The sequence below is a fragment of the Cryptotermes secundus genome, unplaced genomic scaffold, assembly GCF_002891405.2.
Source record: "Cryptotermes secundus unplaced genomic scaffold, Csec_1.0 scaffold194, whole genome shotgun sequence".
NCBI lineage: Eukaryota > Metazoa > Arthropoda > Insecta > Blattodea > Kalotermitidae > Cryptotermes > Cryptotermes secundus.
In genome coordinates, this window is record NW_019738957.1 from 1,182,079 (window position 1) to 1,206,724 (window position 24,646).

The 24,646-nt window shown below is 40.4% G+C and overlaps 1 protein-coding gene across 2 annotated transcripts in view; it reads left to right on the forward strand.

Annotated features, from left to right (window-relative positions):
• Positions 1-3,044: 3,044 nt before the first annotated feature.
• The window catches only part of LOC111871394, a 326,134-nt gene continuing 304,532 nt past the window's right edge, over positions 3,045-24,646 (forward strand). For both annotated transcript variants that reach the window (XR_002844013.2, XM_023864483.2), the window contains exon 1: positions 3,045-3,940. Coding sequence is in view for 1 of the 2 variants with exons in the window: in XM_023864483.2 (XP_023720251.1) it covers positions 3,782-3,940 (159 nt within the window). In the remaining variant the exon portion in view is untranslated. The remainder of the gene's footprint in view (positions 3,941-24,646) is intronic.

Consider the following 24,646-nt stretch of genomic DNA (forward strand, 5'->3'; position numbering starts at 1 on the left):
GGAAGGAAGAGGTCGTAGCCTATCTGAAGGTACTATCCCTGTATTTTCCTGGACGGATTGAGGCAAATCACGTATAACTTCAGCCAAGATAATTTGAGTCAGGACCAAGATTCGAAACGAGAACTTACCAATTACGGCTGAACTTACCAACTTGCTCAGTACTGAGTAAATAAACGAATTGATAAACAAATATATGAGACACGGTAGCGTAGTTGGTTGAGGCACTATGCTACAAGCCTGAAGGTCATGAGTTTGATTCGCGATGAGGACACTGGATTTTTCAATTGACCTAAACCTTCCAGCCGTACTATGTGCCCTGGGGTCGACTAACCTCTAACAGAAATGAGTACCAGGAGTCTTACTGGGGAGTAAAGGATGGCCGGCGGGTAAGGCTGACAACCTCACCTTCAACTGTGAGCCGGTTATCTAGAAAACGTTGGATTCTCGACGTCTCACAATTCTATGGGCCTCCATGGCCTGTTACTAGGATAGCTTTACCTTTCCTATAGATAAAAATATAAACAAATAAATTTATGAAGAAAGTCGTCTTCTGGGTTTAGGCGCCGTGCATTCTTCGTTTTGGCCGACGTTTCGGAGGAACGTATCGCCTCCATCTTCAGAGCAGGTGAATGGTTTGGAATGCAGAGAGCAGTAGCTACTACTGCTCTCTGCATTCCAAGCCATTCACCTGCTCTGAAGATGGAGGCGATACGTTCCTCCGAAACGTCGGCCAAAACGAAGAATGCACGGCGCCTAAACCCAGAAGACGGCTTTCTTTACAGTCATCGCCGTGAAAACCTCAAAACTTACAAATAAATTTATGTTGCTGATGCATCCTTAAAAAATTGATAATCGCACATCTGGTTAAGAAATTTCCATTTATTACCGTGTGTACAAAAGCCCAGTACTTGACTCCGCCTGAAGCCCAACGAATGCAGTCCATACCTCTCCACGCAGTTTCTCAAGGGGGCACATCAATGTTGTTTTCTAATCTACGGGTAAGCTCTATGCAGCTGAGCCCTTCTTGAGAAGCCGCCAGTTGCGTACCTACTGAAGAACTGACTAACGTTTACGGAAGCCAAATGTTCATTACCCTTCACTGGTCCTTATCCTAAGCCAGATTAATCCAGTGCATAGCACCACACCCTATCTCTCAAAGTTCTATTTTGCTATTAACCTCCTACCTACGTCTACGTCCTCCTAGTGATCTCTTTCCTTCTGGCTTTCCCACGGAAAGCCTATAAGCATTCCGTTTCGTCCCAATTCGTACTATACGCCCTGCCCATCTCATCTTCCTTGACTCGATCTCACTAATTATACTCGGAGAAAAGTAAACTTTATGTAGCTTCCTCATTATGCGGTTTTCTTCAACCTACAAGAGACCGCTTTCCTCCTTATATTCAGAGCAAAATTTTCTACGCGTAACATTCCCCCCCCCCCTGTACATATTCCTCCATGGCTCTTCCAGGCCATTCGGGGCCCAGGCCTCTTATCTAGTTCCGTAATCATTTTTCAAAGACGATAGGAGTCCTTGAACAAGTGATCAGCCCCACACAAGGCCGCTATCTAAACACAGGACAACACAAACACAGAATAAAAGCATACACACACCAAACATCAATGCCTTAAGTGGGATTCAAACCCACGATCACAGCGTCCGAGTGAGCGAAAACAGTTCATGACTCAGACCTCGCGGCTACTGTGAACGGCTCTCCCCGTGTATAGACTACTGATATAAACTACAAAACAAATAAAAAATGCAAATAAATATATGTATCCATTCTTGCATTAATCCCGATCGTTGCTTGGTTGTTTCTACGAGTATTTGTGGTTTATTTATCGGTGCTCATATTAACTCATACTATGTAGCACGGAAGAGCTCAGGCAGTTAGCCGCTGGCTTCCAACAGCTGCGGCCCGGGTTCGCGCCTGGATCTGATCAGGTGGATTTTGTGGTGGACAAAGTGGCAATGGGGCAAATTTTCCCCGAGTACTCCGGTTTCCCTGCCAATCTTCATTCCACCAATTGCTCAGTAATAACCATCATCTATCATCTGGGGCAGGTACATTAAGCCAGTAGTGGCCGCAGTACCAAGTGGCTCACTCTCACCCCTCTAAGAATAACAATAAAAAAATGCATGAATGATAGGTTGACTAATATTAATGAACAATGAATTTGAAAGGGTGAGCCATTTGAAGCTAGTTTCACGGTACCCTTCTAGATGGACTTACGAAACTCATGGAAAACGTCAGACGGAAGAGACGGTGTCCCGGCCGAAATTCGAACTGGGGATATCCCGATTACAAGTCAGCAGCGTTACCGCCCTAGCCAACGTGTTTGGTAGGCTGGCTGTCAGACCTACTGCGCTGAAAGCACGGACAGGCATGTGCCTGCTAGTTCTTTTGTGGAAGAGAGAAACATTGACGTTAAGTAAGTGGAGAGTGAGACAGACAAATAAGAAGATAGATATAAACAGACAGGCCTTTTGTATGAGCAGGGAAGTAGACTGACGGATAGATGAAGGCTCTCGGATGCCTGCACAATGCATCCTGTTGTAAAACTGAAAATGATGCTATAGGTTAACAATGAAAGAACAACAGTCGTTAATACGGAATGAGGTAAATCAATTAAGAGCCGTAATCACTGACATGTACGGGCACTTTTGTGTTAATATTTTCGCCTCTCTTCTTTAAATCCCAAAATGAATAGCAATGTAATGTTAACGTTAACAAAAGAACAGCTGTTTAAGGTTCTGAACTTATAACTCTGAGTCTGCAACGCAAAGACTTGGCCTGAGATTACACTTAAGAAAAACAGATGAATGTCATATAATTTCACGAGTATGCGTTAGATGTCTCTGTGTGTACTACAGGACGGCTTAGGAACATGGCGGGCGTTTGAAACATTTTTCGGCGGTAGAGAGGGAATAATCCGGCCTTCTTCCGCTGGCTGATGCCGGCTATTGGGGGATCCATTGTGATTGGGCGGTCTGTTCCCGGCCCCCGTTGTGACGCTGGTACTGCGGTTCAGTAGTGATCCAGCACTCGCGCAGAGCGGTGTGTGAGCTGCCGGCGCGCAAGTAGTGCACGGTTCCAACACGCCAAGATATTCCAGTGTTTCACCAAGTGGTTATTGAATGCACAGAGGAAAAATCGCATCAGATGACGGATACGTAGTGACGACAGCATCACTGGAAAGGCTGTAGGCAACAAAACACATGTAATGATATAATCTGTGCTTTGAAGTAATATTTGCACGTGGATTTTTGTTTTCAGTGAACAAAAAGTACTTCTACCGCATTTTATAATGCCTTAACAAAGTGAAAAATATAATATTTATACCCGGTTATTGTTGGATATCTGATTATAGTAAAAAGTTTTACTAGTGGGGTCAGTCATGCTTTACAATTAACATATGACCAGTGCATACCGTTTAACTTGGTAGTAAGGAATAAAATTGTTGTTTGAATCTACACTATGCTCTTCAAAATAAGTACATAATTAGAAACATTTCTAACCTATTATTTTCAGCATTTATATAACTTGTTCGTATTGCGATAATACTGTTGCCTTTGTAAGGCGTGATATTTTCCATCTATAAAACCATTTGCCAAAGAATACAAATTCAGGGAAAAGGCGAATTATACATTTGTTTAGTTTTGACATTAGATTTGGAAGTACGACTGGTTGCTTTCAATTGCTCCCGTTATAGACTTGTGTGATATCTGTGTACGGTGGTAGAATTTACTGTTACGTGTAGGTCTGTGTGGACATTTGTAACAATGGAAAGGAAAATCAATCTGTACGAGTTTATCGCGGCTGTAGTGTCCGTGTGGTGGCCGGTGCTGTTGTCGGGATCTTCAGGGACCTTCATCAGCGGTGAAGAAGCAATCGGTTCGCCCTTGAGGGTCGCCCAATGTCGCGCGCAGTGTCTGCAAACGGTGAGTACAGAGTGAACACAAAACAAATACCGCTGCATTTGAGGTGCATTACGTATGCCGTATTTCTTGACAAGAAAAACTACGCACTTTTGATGCATGTGTTGAAACAATAAAGAAACAAAGGACTTTGTCTGGGAATCGTGGATTTAATTTACCATCTGTAGGTTCAGACTTTCTGTCACTTGTCTTTCGACTTCTCGGTCGGTGTAGATTAGAAGGGTCATGGACGTTATCTAAACACGACAATTTAATTTCGCTGGTTATTTAGGATCGAATGGTAATGTGATATGTGAATGGTAAATTGGAAGGGATGTAGAACGAGGATACCGTGTTTTATTATAGCGAAAACTTCACGGAATAGCTAATGTCGGGGTCAAATGCTGTACGCAACTGAATAAGTACTGCTGACTACCCGATCGGGTCACTCACCAATTCTAAGATGTCATTACCGAGTAGCATGTAGCGGGAATGCTCGAAGTATGTATTCTGAGGATGCTGTTTTAGGCTTGATTGCTCATCCCTCTGATCGAGAATTTTCGTAGTCCTCAGTCTCCAGATTAATACAAGAATAATATCTTGAAATAGGCCGTGACCTCCTCCTTCCTAACCCTAACCTACTGAAATTCCATAATATATTCCCATATCATATTTTACCAAGCAACATATACAGCTAACAACCTCTGTATTATAACCGTCACAACACAACTAATATCAAGATCAGTGCCTGGTTTCGGCTCGCTACATGTTTCAACTATTAGTAGCCATCATCAGGCAAATACATGGTTAACATATATACACCACTGAACCGCAGTACTAGTAAAATTGGATGATAACATATATACACCACTGAACCGCAGTACTAGTAAAATTGGATACAATATTATTAATTATATAAAAAATACTTGACGTAAAAATACAATAAATTAGATTATATAAAACAGAAGTAATTACAAAACCAACGACTGCCTCGATGATGTAAAACATCAATCTAAGAATTTTATTCTTGTTTTTTACTATAACTACTTTATATATATATGCTTCTGTTTGCCTACGGTTTGTGATGTAACTAGTAAAGGCTGGTGTAGGGTTTCGAAACTGGGCTCCCCAAAATACCAAGCTAATATACTTAAATCAAAAAGCTTAATTTTGATGGCTGAGAAATAGACGTACTTAGGTCTTCTCTGTGCCACAACTTAGTCCGCTGGTCACTGGACTCTTAGCGCTGAGGACAGGGTTGAGTCCCAAGATAGTTCATATGGGACTTTGAGTGCAAAAAGTGACATCGCTGCAGGTTTTTCTCGTAGCACATCGTTTTTTCTCTGCAAATGATCATTTCTGCATTTTTCCGTACTCATCAATCACCATTCGAGGCCGCAGTACCAATGAACTTAGTCTCATACCTGTCCTATGCTAAACAAAGGTCAATTTTTCGTAAGCAATTTAAAACGAAAGGTAAGCAATATGAAACGCGGAGATCGTCTGTTTTTAAACTGCGAATTTTTAATTAGCTTTGCTGTTTTTAACTTAACAGCGTTAAAATTAACTTCTGTCAGAAGATGAATAATTTCTAATACACCATTTATCGTCAGTGAATTATCGCGAAATTAAACATTTTACATGAAATGGCGGCTAGTTAATTAATATACGATTACTAAAATAGTTATTAAAATGTACATTTTTTAAGGAGGTGTGTTGGGAAAAATGACTATTATAAATGCTGAGGAAAGTTTGGAATGTATGGCTGAAATTGGTTCATGATCGTAACCTAAGGTCAAGGTCGTTATTGCACGGTGGTGCATAATTTTGTTCTGCCAGCGGAGAAGTGTTCTAGTCCTTTGTATTTGAAAATAATAGGCAGTTGATTCAAACTGTCTCCAATTAGGAGATCCAACCAGAGACACGTGGACAACAAGTATGAAAATCACGAATTTTCAAAATCGTTATAAATGGTGGACATATGTCCACCTGCGGCTCAGCTAAGATTTCTTTTTACAACGAATACAAAACCCGTTGAAAATTAAATGGGAAATTGTTGAGTTTATAATATGTTTGAGATGTTTTCTGCGAATGTGAATCTTTTTTTCCTACAGAGATAAACTTAGCCAAAAATACCTAATCTTCACTAAAGCAGTGCGTAATACATCTTAATTACAGATTTCCAAAAATTGTGGCGTACGTGATACTAAGATAAACTTAGCAAACTTTTTGCAAATATCGGCAACGCAAACATATTTCCCAGTTCCGTTTATTGCTGCAATCTTCTGTTCGTGTTCATAACTGCTGTCAACGTTGCAGTCTTCTGTCACAAAACCACACACAGCACATATACGGTAACTGCAGAACAGCAAGCGTTCGCTGCCACATATGCATTACTGTAATATTCATAACATAAACAATTGAAACTGTCTGGTGTAACCTGCCGTTGAACTTTCGTTTTATGCACCAGTACACAGCCTAATGCAAAGCGTTCTAAATTGCCTAAGGCATCTGGTCACCGTATTGCAAGGATGTACCTTAATGACAACAGGATTTGGCTGTCACAACAACGGTGACATATACACTATCTCGAAAGTGTATATTAAATTCATCAGTATGAATATCAATGACCAAATAGAGCGACAAAAGAGATAAAACAATGGAAGAATGAACCAGCCCGATTGATTGTAATATATCTGCTTCAAATTTTGGAAGGCCGGATCCATTATGGAGTTAATGCGTTTTCTCCTAGTGCAGGGCCAAATACAGACGAAATAATGAGTAATGTTGACAAATCTTAATCCTCTATTTACCGCATCCAACAATGAAAATTGTTGCAGCTCAGTTTTCAACCTTGTCGTGTTCTCCTAGAAACTACCCATGCTGCACCTCGCACAGTGCAGTGGTAACGCACGTGTAGAAGCGGTAATAGGTAGGAATTAAAGGTTATTATATCCCTGTACGTATACTGTTAAAATCAAAGAGAAGTCAGAATCAAGGCTTCTAGTTCTGTGCATTATTCAGGTTAAGAGACATCAAAATGAAAGCTGGTAGGCCGATATGATACTGAAATCAAAGGTAAAGCTATCCCTGTAACAGGCCTTGGAGGCCCATAGGGTTTTGAGACGTTGAGGCTCCCACATTTTCTAGAGAGTCTGCTTACAGATGGTGGTAAGATTGTCAGCCTTACGGCCCGGCCTCCATTTACATCCCGGAAGATTCCTGGTACTCAATTCTGTTAGAGGCTGAGTCTTCCCAAGTGCCATAGTGGGGCTGGAAGGTTTAGGTCAATTGAAAAATCCAATGACCTCATCGGGATTAGAACCCGCGACCTTCCGGCCTGTAGTATACTGCCTCAACCAACTACTCTACCTCGTGCCCCACTGAAATCGAGGAGACGTGTCAAAGTCACGTTGAACGCTCACAGTTACAAGTTATGCATGACGGCATGTGAACTAATATGTGTTGTCAGAAATTTATCATTTTTATGTAGAGAAAGAAAATTAATCAGAACTGATTTCGTGAAACTGTAGTGATGTTCAATAGAAAAGTCTTTTGTCACTGAAAAACTTCCCATGTATGTTGTATGTCCAGCTCATCTCATCTTTATTGATTTCATCACTTCCAGGAGCGGCGAGGAATAAACACATACGAGCCTTGTGAAAATTTACAAATAAACCCCCAAAACTACTTTGTCGTGTCTCTAAAACCATTAATCATAATAAAAATACGGTCGGCCATGGCAGACATGTTGGAATGAATTATTTTCTGTTTAATCGTACACAGAGATTTAAAAATTAGTGGGAGAATATGGCGGTCTGTCATTTTTACTGTCGTTCGTCTTTCTTCTTTTCTCTCTTCTTTGCATTTATCATATCCATAGTTTAGTCAGGCAGTATTTTTAAAATAATACAGACTCCTCCACCCACTTTCATGGCGTTATGTTTTATTAAGACCAGGGACAACTTCGCCGTACCGTGCCCGTTTTGGCAACGCGTTAGGTTTAATTCAGAAACACGAAGAAGAAGTTGAAAACTAATGTTTATAATAATACTGATCACTTGTCCAAGAAGTCCTACCATCTGTGTAAAAAATGACTGGGGAATCTTAGTTCTCAAGATTAGCGCTGAAAGCGTTATTAAATTGCTATTTGTATTGGAATAAATATACTTTGAAAATTCGAATTGAAACTTTATTGAAACATTACTATATGTACAGTATATTATTTATTGAAATTACCCCAAGAGTTGCCCATAGTGTTGCGTCATCCACTAAATAGAGGAATTGAATTAGCCGCATTTGTTACAAACAAATTGTCATAACTCCTAAACCGCAAGAGATGGACCAAAACGGATTGCATTTTTGAGAAGCTCACATTCATTAATGCATTTCACTCGCAATATGTCCTGATCCTTCCCTTACGGTTTACGCTTGGCAGCCGGTTGAAAATCTATAAAATTAGGGAAATTATTACATGTTTTGGGTAATTATTTAAACAATCTACAATTTTATTTTGGGAATAAAATAAGCATAATTTTTGGATAGATTAGTCTCTATTCTTTGATTTACTTATAACTCTTAATATACGATACGCCATAGGTTTTGAGTTATCAGCGGTTACATAAGAGGTTGCACAATTGTTGCGCTTAGTGTCACTGATGGCTACCTCCATTTGCACCCTCTCATAATAACATTTTCACCATTAAAAATTACGGAACTGAAGAAGAGGCCAGGGCCCAACAAAGGGCTGTAGCGCCATTGATGAATGAATAAACGAATAACACACGCATCTGTGTGTTAGCATGTGAACGTAGCAAAGGACGGAACTGAACGTATTTTCACTGAAACATAACTAATAGATTCCACTCCATGTAAAGATCCAGATTATACTATGAGCCCGAAATGTGTGAAAATCTGGAGATCCATTAATTCTGTCAAATTCGGACCTGACTCCGGAATCTGCCTTCCGGGGTCCCAGTTTGAAGACCGGAGAATTTGCTATTTTCATACCACAAGGGTAAAGTTTCTGTTACAGAAGTTTTAAGAAGAGATTTATGCCGTTCTTTTAGTTATCCGTTTGTACAAAATTCTGTCTGTATTTCTCTCTTAAGCGTGAAGAAATGTCATTGTACATTGGAAGACATTTGTGTTTAGGGGCCGGGTTGCCGCCTGTTGCGGCTGGTGTGCTGTCCTGCAGAGCTTCCATTGTGTCACTATTCCAACATTTTACGGTTCAACCATGCAGTAATAGCCAAAATTCAGTTTCAGACCTACCGAGTTTTAGCTTTTGTTGAGAGAAAAGTAGCATAAATATACATAGGCTTAAAATAAGGTTAAGGGTGAGTAGTATACATATCTATATAAGTTTTCTTGTACTTAATTTTTTTCTAATTACTTGATTAAGCACTATGCCATGAAGGAATATGGGGGAATAGAGATATTGCTTCACCTTCCTTAACCTCGGCACCAGATGGAGGTGAGTGGTCAGCTTCACCACCTGAGATAGAACAGAACCCCCGGTACACACGTGTGTCTTAAAGCGCGTGCACATTACTCGTGCTTGTACTCGTCAGGCTTGTGCTCGTCGGGAGACTCGTCTGGCTTTCATTTGTGCTCGTAAATCTTCGTCCACACTACTTCAGTTTCTCGCCAGGCTTCGGCGCGTGAGGATCCGTATATTTACTCGTAGTGTGTATAGGCTGTAGTAGTGTTTTAATTTATTGGCTCTAGTTTTTAAATTAAAAACTTAAAATTTGCTTGTCTCGTGACTTGTCATATCGTCCACATTACTCGCGAGCATAGCGAGTCGCACGAGCACGAGTAATGTGGACGCGCCTTTACCCACACGCACGCACACACACACATATAGAGTGAGCCGGGGGGGGAGAGAATGTTTATCGATCTGTGTTATGTAGTTATGTGTGTACTTTCTGTATTTCTTACAACTTAGTATTTCGTTTTACTTACATATATTGAATCCCTGCTTTCGAAACTGTGCTCCCTGGGCAATAAAAATGTAACTTAATTCCATGTTTTATCCGAGAAATGAGGGAACGAGATGACACGAAAGAGATAAATGAAAGGAAGAAAAGGGATATAGGCTGTAAGCAGTGATTCCCGTTGAATTTCAACCAGCTTTTCCCCTTAGTATACATAGAAATTTGTCCCTCTACATCCTAAAGAGTTTTGAAGCCGTTTCCTAGGTTCTGAAGTTAAATTCGTCTTTCCCCTCTACCCATGGACGTTCTAATAGATCCTTTGGAAGTACAAGCATGTGTGATTTTAGAGATCTCACAGTTTACATACGAGGTCTGACAAGAAAGTTCGCGAACTCGCCACTGAGTGCCAGGCGTGGTAACAGTGGACAGAAACCTCAGTATGGTTTGATGACGTTGGCATATCAGCGATTCACAGCTGTGCTGTTGTTGATTATGGCAGTCTCTTTCTGAGTGACGTCTCTTATTGTCTGAGCGTGTTTCGGTGTGCCGTCGCGAGAATTTCGGAGCTGGAATTAGAGCACACTCTGTGAGGGAGTAAACAGATAACTGCTCTAACATCCTCCCTATTCACCGGATCTAGGCACAGTGACTCTTTTCTATTCCCAAAGATAAAGGAAATACTGAAAGGAAGGCATTTTAATGACATTGATGACATTAGGAGTAATAGACGGCAGCTCTGAAAGCCATTCCACTGGCTGGCATCGGTGCGTGGCTTCCCGAGGGCAGTACTTTGAAGGCGACCACAGTGATATTCAGCAATGTATGTAGCACTTTTCCCGGTCACGGTAGCCGAGCGGTGTAAGGCATGTACTGTCTTCGCTCACTTGGAAACCGTGATCGTGGGTTCGAATCCCACTCAGGGCATGGATGTTTAGTTTGTGTGTGTGTGTTTTTCTGTGTTTGTGTACATGTATAGGCCTTGCGACTAGCTGATCACTCGCCCAAGGAGTCGTACCGAATGTGTAAGATCTAGAAAAACTGAAGTGAACGGAGAAGTTCATGGAGGTAGGCCTAGGCCCACTGGGGCTGTAGTGCCAAGTAAAAGTAATGTAGCACTTTTACCGCGTTGAGTTCTCGAACTTTATTGTCATACCACGGATTCTCTTCAATTTAACCGATTAATTTGCACGTCGTCAGTTATTCTTGCAGCTGGATTTCAGTCACGCCGTAGTCACACTCACAGAAATTACTCCCAATAGTGATCTAAGGAATTCCTAGAGTATATTGTCTATTATTCGACAAAATATGTGTTTACGGGCTCATAATGAAGAATAATGCAGACGCTGCAGACTCGGATGGCTTGACTGTCCTGTGGCTCTAATGGCAATGCAGGGCTTATACATTTGTCAGTGTCCTCCCATTCTAATGCAGCTTATTATCTACGTCAGTAATAGTAATCATTGTCATAATCATAATTCGAGTAATCTTAAAAACGTAAGATGTGAGAGTGTGAAGTAGATTGATCTGGCTTAAGATAGAGACCAGGGATTGGCTCTTATGAACACGGTAAGTAGCCTTCGGATTCCATAAAACGTGGAGAATTTCTTAACCCCTTGATTCGCCATAGACTTCTCAAGAAAAATTCTTATTCGTGGAGTTAATAATAATAATAATAATAATATAATAATAATATAATAATGGTGATTGCCGTATAAGTAAAACTTGGAATAAAGCAATAATTATTAGAATACCCTTGCCCCGAAATTGACCAATTGTGATTCAGGTTTTGGGTTCAGAAGGATCTGTTGGTACTGCGATTAGGTCTATCTCTATCTATCTCTATCTCTAAACAAGCATTCTCAACAATAAAGGGACTGTTTTCTGCGTGGTCCCTGCCGAGGATTTATAAAGGGAAAAAGAAAGTTGTTTGAGTCAGGAATTATTACTGACTGACTGACTGACTGACTGCTGGAATCGGGGTCGAATATATCCACCGTGACCCTGCGAGTCGTAGGAGGCGACGAAAAGGGAAATTTGAAATCTGATACAATAAAATATGGTCGCGATTCCCAAGGGACTCGGACTCGAGAAAGACTGCGCTGGCAAGGGCCAGCATCATACCCCTCATACTTTCATCATATACACGAACAAAAGACAGACACAGTCCTCTCGTCAGAGAGGGCGCCCCATAAAACAAGACCGTAACTCTCGAACAGTAATAAATATGTGTTCATGAGCCCCAGATGTGGCTCGACACCAAGACATACTGACTGACCTTCAGTCGCAAAATGAGTTTGACTTTGACATCTTTTAGTCAGTTGAGTGCAGAACAGGAGTAGTCGAGAACCGAAGAGTCGATTTTCGAGACGCCGCCTGCCAAGTTACGAGCTTGGGAGCAGAGGAATTCAACCGAGTCGGGGCTTCGGAATTGTCAGTTGCAGAATAACGGTAAGAAAGGAGTTAGGCTGTAAAAAGAATACTTAATGTGTCAGTGAGACTGTGTTAAATCCGTTGCGATGATACGACTAGTGAAGACTGAGAACCCTAGTGCATATGTAACGGCGAACTGTAAAGTGTGTAAATAGCGATAGCGCTGTAATAACCTATGTCCAGAGTTGTGAATGTATAGGGCGCAATCATCCAATCCAAAACCCATCTATAGTCACCCCTACACGTGACGCTATAGTGAAAATAATATTTTAAACCTGTCAATATCAACCACTGGCACCAGTTATGTAGAAGTGTGTTACAGCGGAAAAAAGAACACAACCGCCATTTCTGATGCAAGGCCGATGTTACTGAGTAGACGGGCTAGTTCTGTAAACCAGCCCTCGGAACTTCCAAGTGTTAAGTTATATTAAATTGTTCCATAAGACGAAACCAAAATAAAGTGGAGAAAATAAAAATACTCTGTGGGATGATACGTAAGTACAGGGCTATAGCTTGAGCATTTTGAACTAAAAAAGTGAGAATGATATGCCAATACCCCCCCCCCACCCACAGAGGTTAGTTTGAAGCTAAAATATCGTGGCATGTAGACCCCGTTGCTAGAAAACGACGGCAAGGGAAGCAAATTTACAACAGCCGTTACTAAGTAACGGCTTCGCAAACAAGCATGTTTGCACGGAAACTTAAACAGCAACAGAGGAGCGGTGTTTTCTGTGCGGTCTGTGCCGAGATGTTATAAGCAGAAGAGTTAGTTGAGAGCCGGCAGGTGGAGTCGCCCCATCCGGTAAGAGAGTCAGCACGGAAGCAGAGGACATTGTTGGCTCGGTCACCAGGCAACTACTGGTGATGATATAGCACAGTGGTTCTCAACCTTTATGAGACCGCGGCCCATTAAGTTCTTTTTTTATAGGACGAGGGCCCAGTCCCAACAAATTTACTCGTAAATACACGTACCTTTCCAGTTTTTTTTAAAGTTCATGCATTAAGCTAACGTAATATTAGTAATTAATTATAGCATAATCATAAAGAGTATTAGTACACTTATGTATACGGTATGGCATGTGGACAAACATTAAATTATATTTAAATTAGTTATAAATCACTGGACTAATGATATCTTGTAGTATTTTGTAGTTTCCTTAGACCAACATCATAAAATTAATTTGTGCTAATTTTCATTGACATATCCCATGCTGATCACCAAAAACTTATGTTACTCAGCGTAAAATTGATTATTATATTATTAAATTGATTTTAATGATGTTGGTTTCAAAAAAAAAACGTCAGTGAGAAAAATATTTATGCATTGTAACTAACCATAGAAGTCAGCTGAGTAGGGGAAGAAGCAGAAGGATGTCAACTTGCGAAAAAAACAGTATTCAGTATTGCTAGATTTGAGAACCGGATGCAGACTGCCTTGATCTTCAGTTTCAGTGGAAACCTTTTCTTTCTACTTCCTTGCTGATTGGTCACTGACATTTGCAACACAGATGTTATTTCGCTCAGTTCTGAGAACAGAGGATACGCCGCCCATTGTTGTAATCGTGTTGCAGGCAATTTTTATGATTGGTCATAAACATCGGTATTGCCTTTCCCGAATGTTGAAAGATTTGGATGTGTGAAAACTCCCGTTCATTCATGAATACTTTCATGTTTAAAAATATGAGGCTTGGTCACTAACATTTGCTACACAGATTTAGGTGTTCTGTGTCTGAGCTTCTCGACACAAATATTATTCTCCTCAGAATATTGCCACTATAAAATATTTCTTCATGAAAAATGCTTAGAAAATGAAAATGACAAATTCCAGAAGAGCCTCTCGCGGCACAGTATAATTGATGCCAGGGCCCACTACTGGGCCGCGGCCCGGCGGTTGAGAAGCATTGATATAGCAGACTGAGAAGACTTTATTTGCGCTGTGGTTACAGTAATATTTGGAGTATGTAACTCAGTAAGACTGTCGTAGTTATTTGTGATTACGTTCTGTAAGAGTTCAATAAATCCGATTACCAATTCAAAACCCGTCTATAGCCACTCAATCACGTGTCAGTATAAAATGAGAAAATGGATTGTGAGCAGAAATAATAATGTTACAGTAGCGGTGTTATCAGTAGTGATAGTAACAGTAAATAAACTTACTCAAATAATGTGAGTAGTTTTCTACTTAGTTTTTGTAAGTATTGAATCTGTTTACCACGAAACCTGGTGTTATGTGGACACAGTTATATGTTTTTAATGAAATTCAGAAAAATAAACTACTACTACCACCACCACTACTACTACTACTACTACTACTACTACTACTACTACTACTACTACTACTACTACTACTACAAAAGCAACAAAATGTATAATTCACTATTAGACTGGTTCCCGCAGCTGACACGGCGTTCTTCCTGCATGGCCCCATCGCAATGCCGATAATTCACAACCAGCTTTATTTAACTTATTTTATAGTAGGGTCTCGAAGTGATGACCCTCTTCTTCTAAGCATGCTTCACATGCTATATTCTATATTCTAGATTCCTAAACACAAGTCGGAGCTACTATATGCGAATAGCGGAAATTTTATGCCTCGTATTTTCTTGAAATGTTTCCCAAGAGTGCGGAGACCTCTCATACATTCCTCCTTTTAGCGTGTCCCACAAATAAAAGTCGCAAAGATTTAAATCGGGTCATCACAGAGGCCACAATCCTCGACTTATGGTTCGTTCGCCGCAGACTTCAAGATGCATCGATAGAATTATTGGCATTGTGTGCTGTTGCACTACCTCGCACAAAATTAAGGTACGACTTTCTTCATCAGTCAGTTGACTGAAAAATGGTGACAGAATCAGTCTCACATGACGTTCATAGTTCATTGTTTCGTGAGAAAGAAATACAGGCATAATTACCCTTTGCGCGCTAACTGGACACAAAAGCACAACATTTAAATCATGCAACGGCAATAAATTTTTAATTCCGTCCAGTTTAGCCTATTTGTAATTGTTTAAAACGTTTCATTGCAGTGCATAATTTCGGCCTAGCTTGGCCAGTCTCCAGAGGCTTTCCAGCATTACAAAAGGAAATTACTTTATTTGGAATTTACAGCATTCGCAAAAAATAAGAAATTTGTATATAATTGGTGTGTAATAAAGTAGTAAAATAGTGCAAAGTGATGTATTTTACCACTCTTTAACAAACCACATTTATACAAACTTCTTAACTCATAAATGCTGTAATAGTTAAATTTGAAAAGATAAAATTATCCCTATGCTTAATTAGTAATAACTAAGCACTGTGCCCTGAAGACGTATGGGGGAGTGGAGCTATAGCTCCACCATTCTTGATCTTGGGACTAGGTAGAGGTGAGTGGTCAGCTTCACGCCCCGGCCGCTTTATACCTTGGGAAATCGCCCTCGGTTCAAATTTGATAGGATACTGGGTGGGCCGCAGAGCCGGTCTCGATAACGTGGAGGCGAGAAAAACCTTTCCCCTACCGGCATTCGAACCCCGGCCGTCTAGTTCGTAGCACGTCACTTTACCGACTGAGCTATCCGGACTGCTAATGCTTAATAGTTATTTAAAGTAACTTACATTTATAATGTTGGAAAGCCTCTTGCAGATGGCCAAGCTAGGCCGAAATGTGTGAGGCGAAGTAATATTTAAAATAATTAGAAATTGGTTTCGCTGGGTGGAACTTAAATTTATCTAATCAGAAGAGTGCTGGTGAATGTGCACCGTTAAAATATGCAGAGGCACCTCATGAAGAACAAGGGGATTTTCCTTGCTCCAGCATCTGACCAGTTTGCGTAACCACTTAAAAGTGAACCGCGCCTCTTCAGAACAAAACAAGTTCTGGGTCAAGAAGTCCATTGAATACCGATTCCAGAAACCACATACAATATCAAATCCTTACTTTTCACTCTGGTGGCAATAGGCTAAGTACGACTGTGGTTTGATAAGGCTATAGTTTCAAGCAATTTTCTATCAACATGCGCTGTAATTTTTGCGAATCCAAACTGGATAGCCGAAATACGTAATAGCCTCTTCGCTTGTTTCTAATCTATTGCAGAAATCAAGTTTGTCTACAATGAATACATATTTTTTTTTTCTGGGTTCCCTTCTATCCAGCACTATTACCGTAAATTTTGTTACGATGTTGTAAATCGTTGCTTTGCTCAATACTGTATTCGTAGGATACGTCCTATGACATTTTCTAATGGTGTTCTTCCGTGAAGAATTCCGTGTAAAGGTATCATAAAAGAACAATTTCTGTTCAACAGTATATTTCCTAAAACTGGAAAGACATATAGGATCTGTCAGGGAGAAGACTATGATACCGATCACTGTCTCATGGTAACAAAAATTAGGGATAGACTGGCAGTAAGTAATCGAGCAACGCAAAAATTTGATATGGACAAATTCTGTTTCAGGAAATTTAGGAGGCAAAAAGCAAAGAACAGTGTCAAGTTAAATTTCAAACAGGTTCGCACCTACAGATGAAATGTATACCAATAGAGCTTTGAAACTATGACAGAACATGAAAATTTCAGGCAAAAAGAGTCTACGTTATTACGAATTGAAGCAGCATAAGCCATGGTTCGAGAAAGGATGTTCAAAAATACGATTACAGTAAACAAGCCAAATTCTAATGTTTACAAAATCTGAGCCAATTAATGAGGATAATATGAAGAATGTAAGACTTGAAGCTAGTAGACATTTCAGGAAAAGAAGGGAATATCTTGAAGATAAAATTAATTATCTTGCAACACACGATAGGAGAAAGAATAAATAAATGAATAAATTTGACAAGTTTTACTAACGTAGAACTAACCTGGTAAATGATGAGAATGGTTATCTGCTTACAGTTTCCCACAAAATTTTGAATGAATGTGGAAGACTTACTTCTCTCAGCTATTGAATATTCGTAGGGTCAGTGGTGTTAGGCAGATATAAATGCTTGCGACTGAGTTAATAGTACCAACACCTAGTCCTTTCGATGTTGAAATTGATGTTGCGAAGTTGAAAAATTATAAATCGCCAGGTAGTGATCAAATTCCGGCAGAAGTCTTTCAAGCAGGAGGTGGAACATTACCTTCTGAGATCCAAAAATCTTATTAATTCTATTTGGAATAAGGAAGAATTGCCGGGTTAGTGGAAGGAGTCTATTATTGTACCAGTTCATAAGAAAGGCGATAAAACTGACTTGGTAATTGTCGAGGAATATCACTTTTGTCAACTTCGTACTAAATTTGAACTGGGTCTCGTCGCCAGAATTCAAAGCAGAATCGTGGCATAAGGATAGATAAGAGATGCTCTGAAACTGTGGCAAAGTTAAGATATTTGGAACGACAGGAACAAATCATAATTTTATTCAGGAGAAAATAAAGAGCAGATTAATTTCCCATAATGCTCCCTTCATTTGGTTCAGAACTTTCTGTCTTATCGTCTCTAATTTTACCTTCAGTTTTATATGTGTATGAAACTTGATGTCTGCTTTAAGGGAGAAACATAGACCAAGGTTGTATGAGAACAAGGTACTGAGTATAAATTTGACTCTAAGAGGGATGAGACTGGAGGAGACGGCGTAATTGGGAGCTTCATAACTCGTACTCTTCATCAAATATTAGAAGGACCAAGTTAAGTAGATTGAGATGGGCAGGGCATGTAGCACACATTGGAGAGAAGAGGAATGCACTCATACATGCATGCTTACCTCTGCGTAGGTGAGAGGATAACGTTAAAATGGAGTTTAGAGAAGAAGTGGAGTTGTATGGACTGCATTCATTTACCTCAGGTTAAGGACCACTGGCGGGTTCTTGTCAACACAGTAACTGGGCTTCGGGTTCCGTAACACGTTGGGAAAGTCTTGAGTAGCTGAACGACTAGTGGCTTCTCGAAAAACACTCAACTCCTTGGAGTTAGTTGCTAAACGTCAGGTTTATCGAGATAAGCCCGCAAGCATCTGGTGATGAAGCTATGTTTCAGCGGCCAGCAGCGGCTAGGCCTGGGCGAAGACATTTTCGCCGGCCCGGGCTAAGCATATTCGATTCCCTGCATTATACTACTACTACTACTACTACTTGTACTACTACTACTACTACTACTACTACTACTACTACTACTACTACTATGTGGGGCACGCGGTAGCGTAGTTGGTTAAGGTAGAATGCTACAAGCCGGAAGGTTCCCAATGAAGTCATTGACTTTTTGTTTTTAATTAAGCTTATATGTCCAGCCGTACTATGTCCCTGGGGTCGACAGAAATGAGTACCAGGTATCTTCTGGGGGGGGGCGGTAAAAGGCGGCCGGCACGTAAGACTGAAAATTTCACCGCCTTCTGTGAGTCAGGTGTCTAGAAAATGTGGAAGCCTCGATGTCTCAGAACGCTATAAGCCTTTATGGCCTGTTACAGGAATAGCTTTACCTTTTTATCCTTTTACTACTACTACTACTACTGCTACTACTACTACTACTACTACTACTACTACTACTAATAATAATAATAAGCGTATCCATGGCACAGAGTTCTTCATGAGAAGCTGAGTATCTCCCAGATTGTCAAGAAATATCCTGTCTCATTGGCCCACCACTGGAAGATGATGATGATGACGATAATTCGAGTCTTCGCAGAGATTGCGTTGAGGTGTTTGTGGAGACCGATACTTCCCTGCTTACTGCGTTTGGGGGCGGTAGAGTAATAAAATCTAAGTTTCGTTAATTAATTTTTCATAACATTTCTCACAAAATAATCCCCCCCCCGGTAAGCTGTGGATTGAAAAAGAGTCTGAAGAATTTGATGAATCCTGTGTGCCTTTGAAAGATACTTCTCAGAGATACAAGAGCGAACTGTAGATTTATATTGGACTGTGACCTGCTCTTCTTCTTACTATTTATTTTCTTGTCTTTACGGTGAAGCAATTTAATGCATATACTGGCTTCAAAACTGTTTATCCAGCTTCCCGTCTTGCTATTCGACCTGTGGGTTCCTTTCTCCATGCCTTCCTTGGCCTTCTGTCTCCGTTCATTCTGTCTATGCTGTCTTGGCTACTCTTTCAGTCGTAATAATCTCTTAAACCGTATGTGGGGCTTAAACTTCCTACGTATTTCTATATTTGTTTTTATGTCTAACCAGAGACATCCAGCTTGGGGCCCAAAGTTTCCATTTTTGCTGTTCCTCTTCTCCGTATCCGTCGCCCCATGTCCATGTCTCAGTAAGAGTATGGTAACATATTTATGTGCTCTTGGTCGCTGTTTTACTAAAGTGCGTAGGCTTATTATTATTATTATTATTATTATTATTATTATTATTATTATNTTATTATTATTATTATTATTATAATACATCCACTCCCCCATACTCCTTCATGGCTTACTGCTTAATTAAACACGGGGACAAATCTAAATTATTATTATTATTATTATTACTATTACATATTATTACTATTACTAAAGTACAATTCTGTCGCCTGGAACTCCATCACAGTGACTGACTCATCCGAACTTGAAATAATCAACGAAACTTTGCATCCTTACAGTAAACAGTTCGCTTAATGACCTATGTGACAATATATGCAAAGACGTTATGAATGAGTGTATAAGGGGTGGGCGTTCTCGGCCCTTGCACCGAAACATACAGTGATCTTTTGTGCTCCCTTACAAAGACGTTAATTAGATTGAATATTATTACATTTTGCTCCACAAAACGGCATCCCAATGCCATTTTTCTTGTGAATGTTCTTTAACAGAAAAGTGATTTTTCATCTATTCTGGTTTCCGTAAACTCTGGAATAACTACAAGAGATGTCAGAGACTGGTTTACTATTAATGAACACCCTCAGTTCAGGGTCAGCTATGTGTGTGTTCTGGTGGACATAAAATGTGTAGGAACATCGAAAATTTCTCTGAAGGTCATATGTTTCCTTGCTGACATTTTTCACTCTGTTAAAGATTCGTCACGTAATGAAGCGTTCCTGAGGGTACGCGTTTCGGGTTACTCTATGTACATTTTACCTTATTCTCCCGCTGTTGGTACATGGTGATTCTCTCGCTAGGAAACCCAAACATTTCTCAATAACCTTTTCATTTTTCTATGTTTCCCTTTTAAAATTGACATGGACGAAGCTTACATCTATGGAAGCTTGCTTTCAACGAGATGGCACAAAGTGCCACACATCTAATGCGAGTATGAAGGAAATTGAAAGTTATTTCGGTGACGTATTCATTTCGAAAAATCTGTGACCTCCAAGATCACCAGACCTGACACCACCTGATTTGTTCTTGTGTGGTTTTCTGAAGGCCCGTATATATAAGAATAAGCCACGAACAATTGACGACCTCAAAGACGCGTTACGGCTGGAGATTGCTGCCATTACCGATGTCACATCGCCAGATGACTTCGCTAATTTGCTGATTCGCATAAAAAGTGCCTGGATGCTGGAGGGTGTCATTTTCAGCATATGCTCTAGGCACACTGTTACAACATACAAGGCAAGTACATGTCAATTTTCATAGGGAACTACGCAAAAATTAAAAAGTTATTGATGAATGCTTAGATTTCCTATAGAGAGAATCACCATGTATTTCTTATGACATGTTATTGTGCTTTATTTTTATACCTTATTATGTTTCATTGTATGAATCTGGTTGTCATATTTCGTTTTGTTTAATAAATTGTTATATTATATTATCAGCAGTATCAAAATCATTATCGTGTCGTCATAAATGGGCTTCCAGTTCCATGAACCGGGGTCAAGCATGTCCGTAAGGATCATCAGTGATTGCTTCGTGGAAAATCAATTGTGTTTTACGTTTAGTATCTTCCGTTAGATACGCGCTGTTCTCACAACTGCCATATCTTGCATTTCCTCCGCGGAATGTTTTCCGAGACGTTTTCTAGTTACGTTTCAAATAATTATTCGTACATTGTAATCGTACTGTGTGTCCAGTCTCATCAATGAATGTTATTAAGTTCCCCTTCATATTGCGCAATCGTTTTACTTTAATTCGTTGGTATATTTCAGTATTTTTTCATTTATTTCTTTAGTACACTTTTGTCAGATAATAACCAGCAAATATGTTACTTTCCTATGTCGAAGTATGATATCTCCTTTTTCTTGATATTATTATTATTATTATTATTATTATGACGCCCGAAAGGCGGAGTAGTGAAATTAGACGAGATGCTCATTGCTATGCAATTTCTCTTTAAACATTCCCGAGGCAACGAATACGGGAGCAACAATCGAATAAATTCCATTGCTATGCAACGGCGCCGTAAACACGCCTTCTCAACAGCAGAGAGGCTGTATTTTCTGCGTGGTCCGTGCAGAGTGGTCATGAAGAAGAATTAATTTGAGAAGTTTTCGATCTGAGTTTCGAGACGCCAGCCTGCCGGGATGTGAACTTGGGAGCAGAGGATTTGAATTGAGTCGAGTCTTCGGAATTGACAGTTGCAGAATAATGGCAACAAAAATTAGTCTATGAAAAGAAGACTTCATGTGTTATTTGAAGTGACAGTGAGACTTATAAATCCGTTTCCAAGATACGACTACTGAAGACTGAGAACCCTAATGCATGTGCAACAGTGAACTGTGAAGTGAGTAGATAAGCGATAGCCCTGTATTGCCTGCAGTCCACAGTTGTGTGCATAAAGTGTCAGTAAATCCAATCATCCAATCCAAACCCCCGCCTATAAGTCACACCCAACCCTAAATACATGACATAATTATTATTACGAGTATTATTCAGATCTTCGAGATTGTTACCGCATTTACCCGAATTTAACCTCCTCCTACACAAATACGCCCGAGAAATGTGAATGCTTAAACGATGGAAATGTGTACGCTTCCTGTACACAGAACTACATTGTTATAGAAACACAGAACATAAGTTAATTACGACGTATTCAATGACAATTTCTAGTAAAGTACATGACAAAATTGAAGATAAGCCGGTAGAGAATAATTTGCTATCAGTTTTTGACTGCGGTTGGGGGTGGAGTATGTATTGTATTCAGGTAAGCACTGTGCATTACCAGCCGAATGTTTAATTTTTCCTATTTGTTCCAGTCATCTCTTGTCTTTTGTTAAACGTTGTAAGATAATTTCTTCTAAAAATCGTGTGTGAGGAGTCTTGAGTATACGCCTTGGACCACAAGAAATGTTCATTAACCTGAGCGCAGCACAGCGCCCTGTTACACGAAACATAACTGCCCTGCACATAAAAATAAAACAAGTGCCTGCGGTCTCAAGGTTGAAGGCCCTCTGCAGGTAGAAACGCGGTCCGGTACAGTCACCGCTTACAGCCGTACCACATTTGTGCTACTGTTTAATTTCATGTCAGGGGTTAGGAAAACAAACTGTAGGACAGAAGGGGTGTCCTCTGGTTCCTGTACTTGGTCCTGAGATTCTTACCTGCTTGAAACTTATTTCCTTACCATAAGGAAAGCACATAGATTTAGGTTGTTCCAAAACACAATTATGGACAGAATATATATAAAGTAGCGTCCACATTACTCGTGCTCGAGCTCGCCAGGCTTGTCCTCGTCGGGAGACTCGTCTGGCTTTTACTTGTGCTCATAAATCTTCGTCTGCACTACTTCAGTTGCTCGCCAGGCTTCGGCGCGTGAGGATCCGTATATTTATTTACTCGTAGTGTGTATAGGCTGTAGTCGTATTTTAAATTAAAAATTTAAATTTGCTTGTCTGGTGACTTGTCATATCGTCCACATTACTCGCGAGCATAACGAGTCGCACCAGTAATTTGGACGCGCCTTGAGATTAAGGGAGCCAGGATAGCGTATTCGGTATAGCGACTCAAGAAAATGTTAATCTATACACCCATTCCCTCGTACGCCTTCATGGCATAGTGCTTATTTAGTTAAGAAAAGGGACAGCTTTACTGCCGGAAGTGTAACACATAGTATGAGAGACTCAGGAGACCAAGACGTACATTGAAGATAATATTAAAATTGATCTGAAACAATTAGAGCCCGAAAAATATACAAAATTGATCCATCGAAAGACAGTGTGTTGTGGCGTGATTTTATGAACCCGGTAAAGAATTCGCAGGTTCCACGAAAGACGGGGAAACTGTTGGTCATCTCAGCAGCGATACCTTCTCCAGATAGACTTTTAACTTCAGAGTGTCACTGCTAAGACCTCCTACATTTCACGTTACTAGACTTTATTTCTCCTTTATTGCAAACTGGGGGCACTCGGTAGCGTAGTTAGTTGAGGCACTATGCTACAAGCCGGAAGGTCGGGGTTCGATTCTCGATGAGGGCATTGGATTTTTTAATTGACCTAATCCTTCCATCAGCAGTGGCTCTGTGTTCAACTCAATTTCTAAGAGAAATAAATATCAGGAATCTTCCTGCGGTGTAAAGGACGGCCGGCGCATAAGGCTGACAAATTCACCGCCATCTGTGAGTCGATTGTCTAGAGAAAATGTTAAAGCCTCAACATCTCACAACCCTCTGGGCCTCCACTGCCTGCTGCAGGGATAGCTTTACCTTAATTGCAAAGTACCATGAGTTTTTTTGATAAAGAGCAAAAGTTAACACATAGAAAATAATCAAGCGTATTTGAACTCAGGAAGACGACGTAGGTGAAAGATACAGATAACCCTGTTAGAAGAGGTGGAGGCGATAGATGTGTATAGGAATGTGCAACCCAAAGGGAAAACATCTTTATGAAGACGTCTGGAAAACCGAGAGTAAGTTATATATATATATATCTGAAATTGGAATTAGTGGATGGATCTAATCCATCATGCAATAAGAAGGAGAAATAGAAGAAGTTGGGAGGAGGAGAAATAATAAAGACTACTTACTCCTTTTAGTATGTTTAATGACGCTTCTTCAAATACATATGAAATTACAGGCGTATAATATTGAATGACGATCAATTGGGTAGAAAATGGGAGGATGCGACACTGACCTATTCAAATCCATTACTGACATATCTGTGTAGCAGAAATGAAGAAGACAACGATGAACGTTTACTTGCTTTCCAGCGCGGAACCGATCCCGGTACTTTCGAGATATTACTCAGGATTCCTAACCCTTGAGCTGCGAATTTCGGCATGACATTATTGATTAACCAATAGATGAGGCCGCTCCATAGCTCAAGCGATTAGTCGCTGGTTTCCCACCGCGGCGGCCCGGGTTTGAGCCCGGGTCTGGTCAAGTGGGATTTGTGGTGGATACAGTGGCGCTGGGGTAGGTTTTTTCCGAGTATTTCGGTTTCTCTTACCAATCTTCATTCCACCAAATTCTCCATCATCATAATCACCCGGGGCAGGTACAATAGGCCAATCAGTGGCAGCCGTGCCGAGTGCACCCAGCAGGACTCCACCC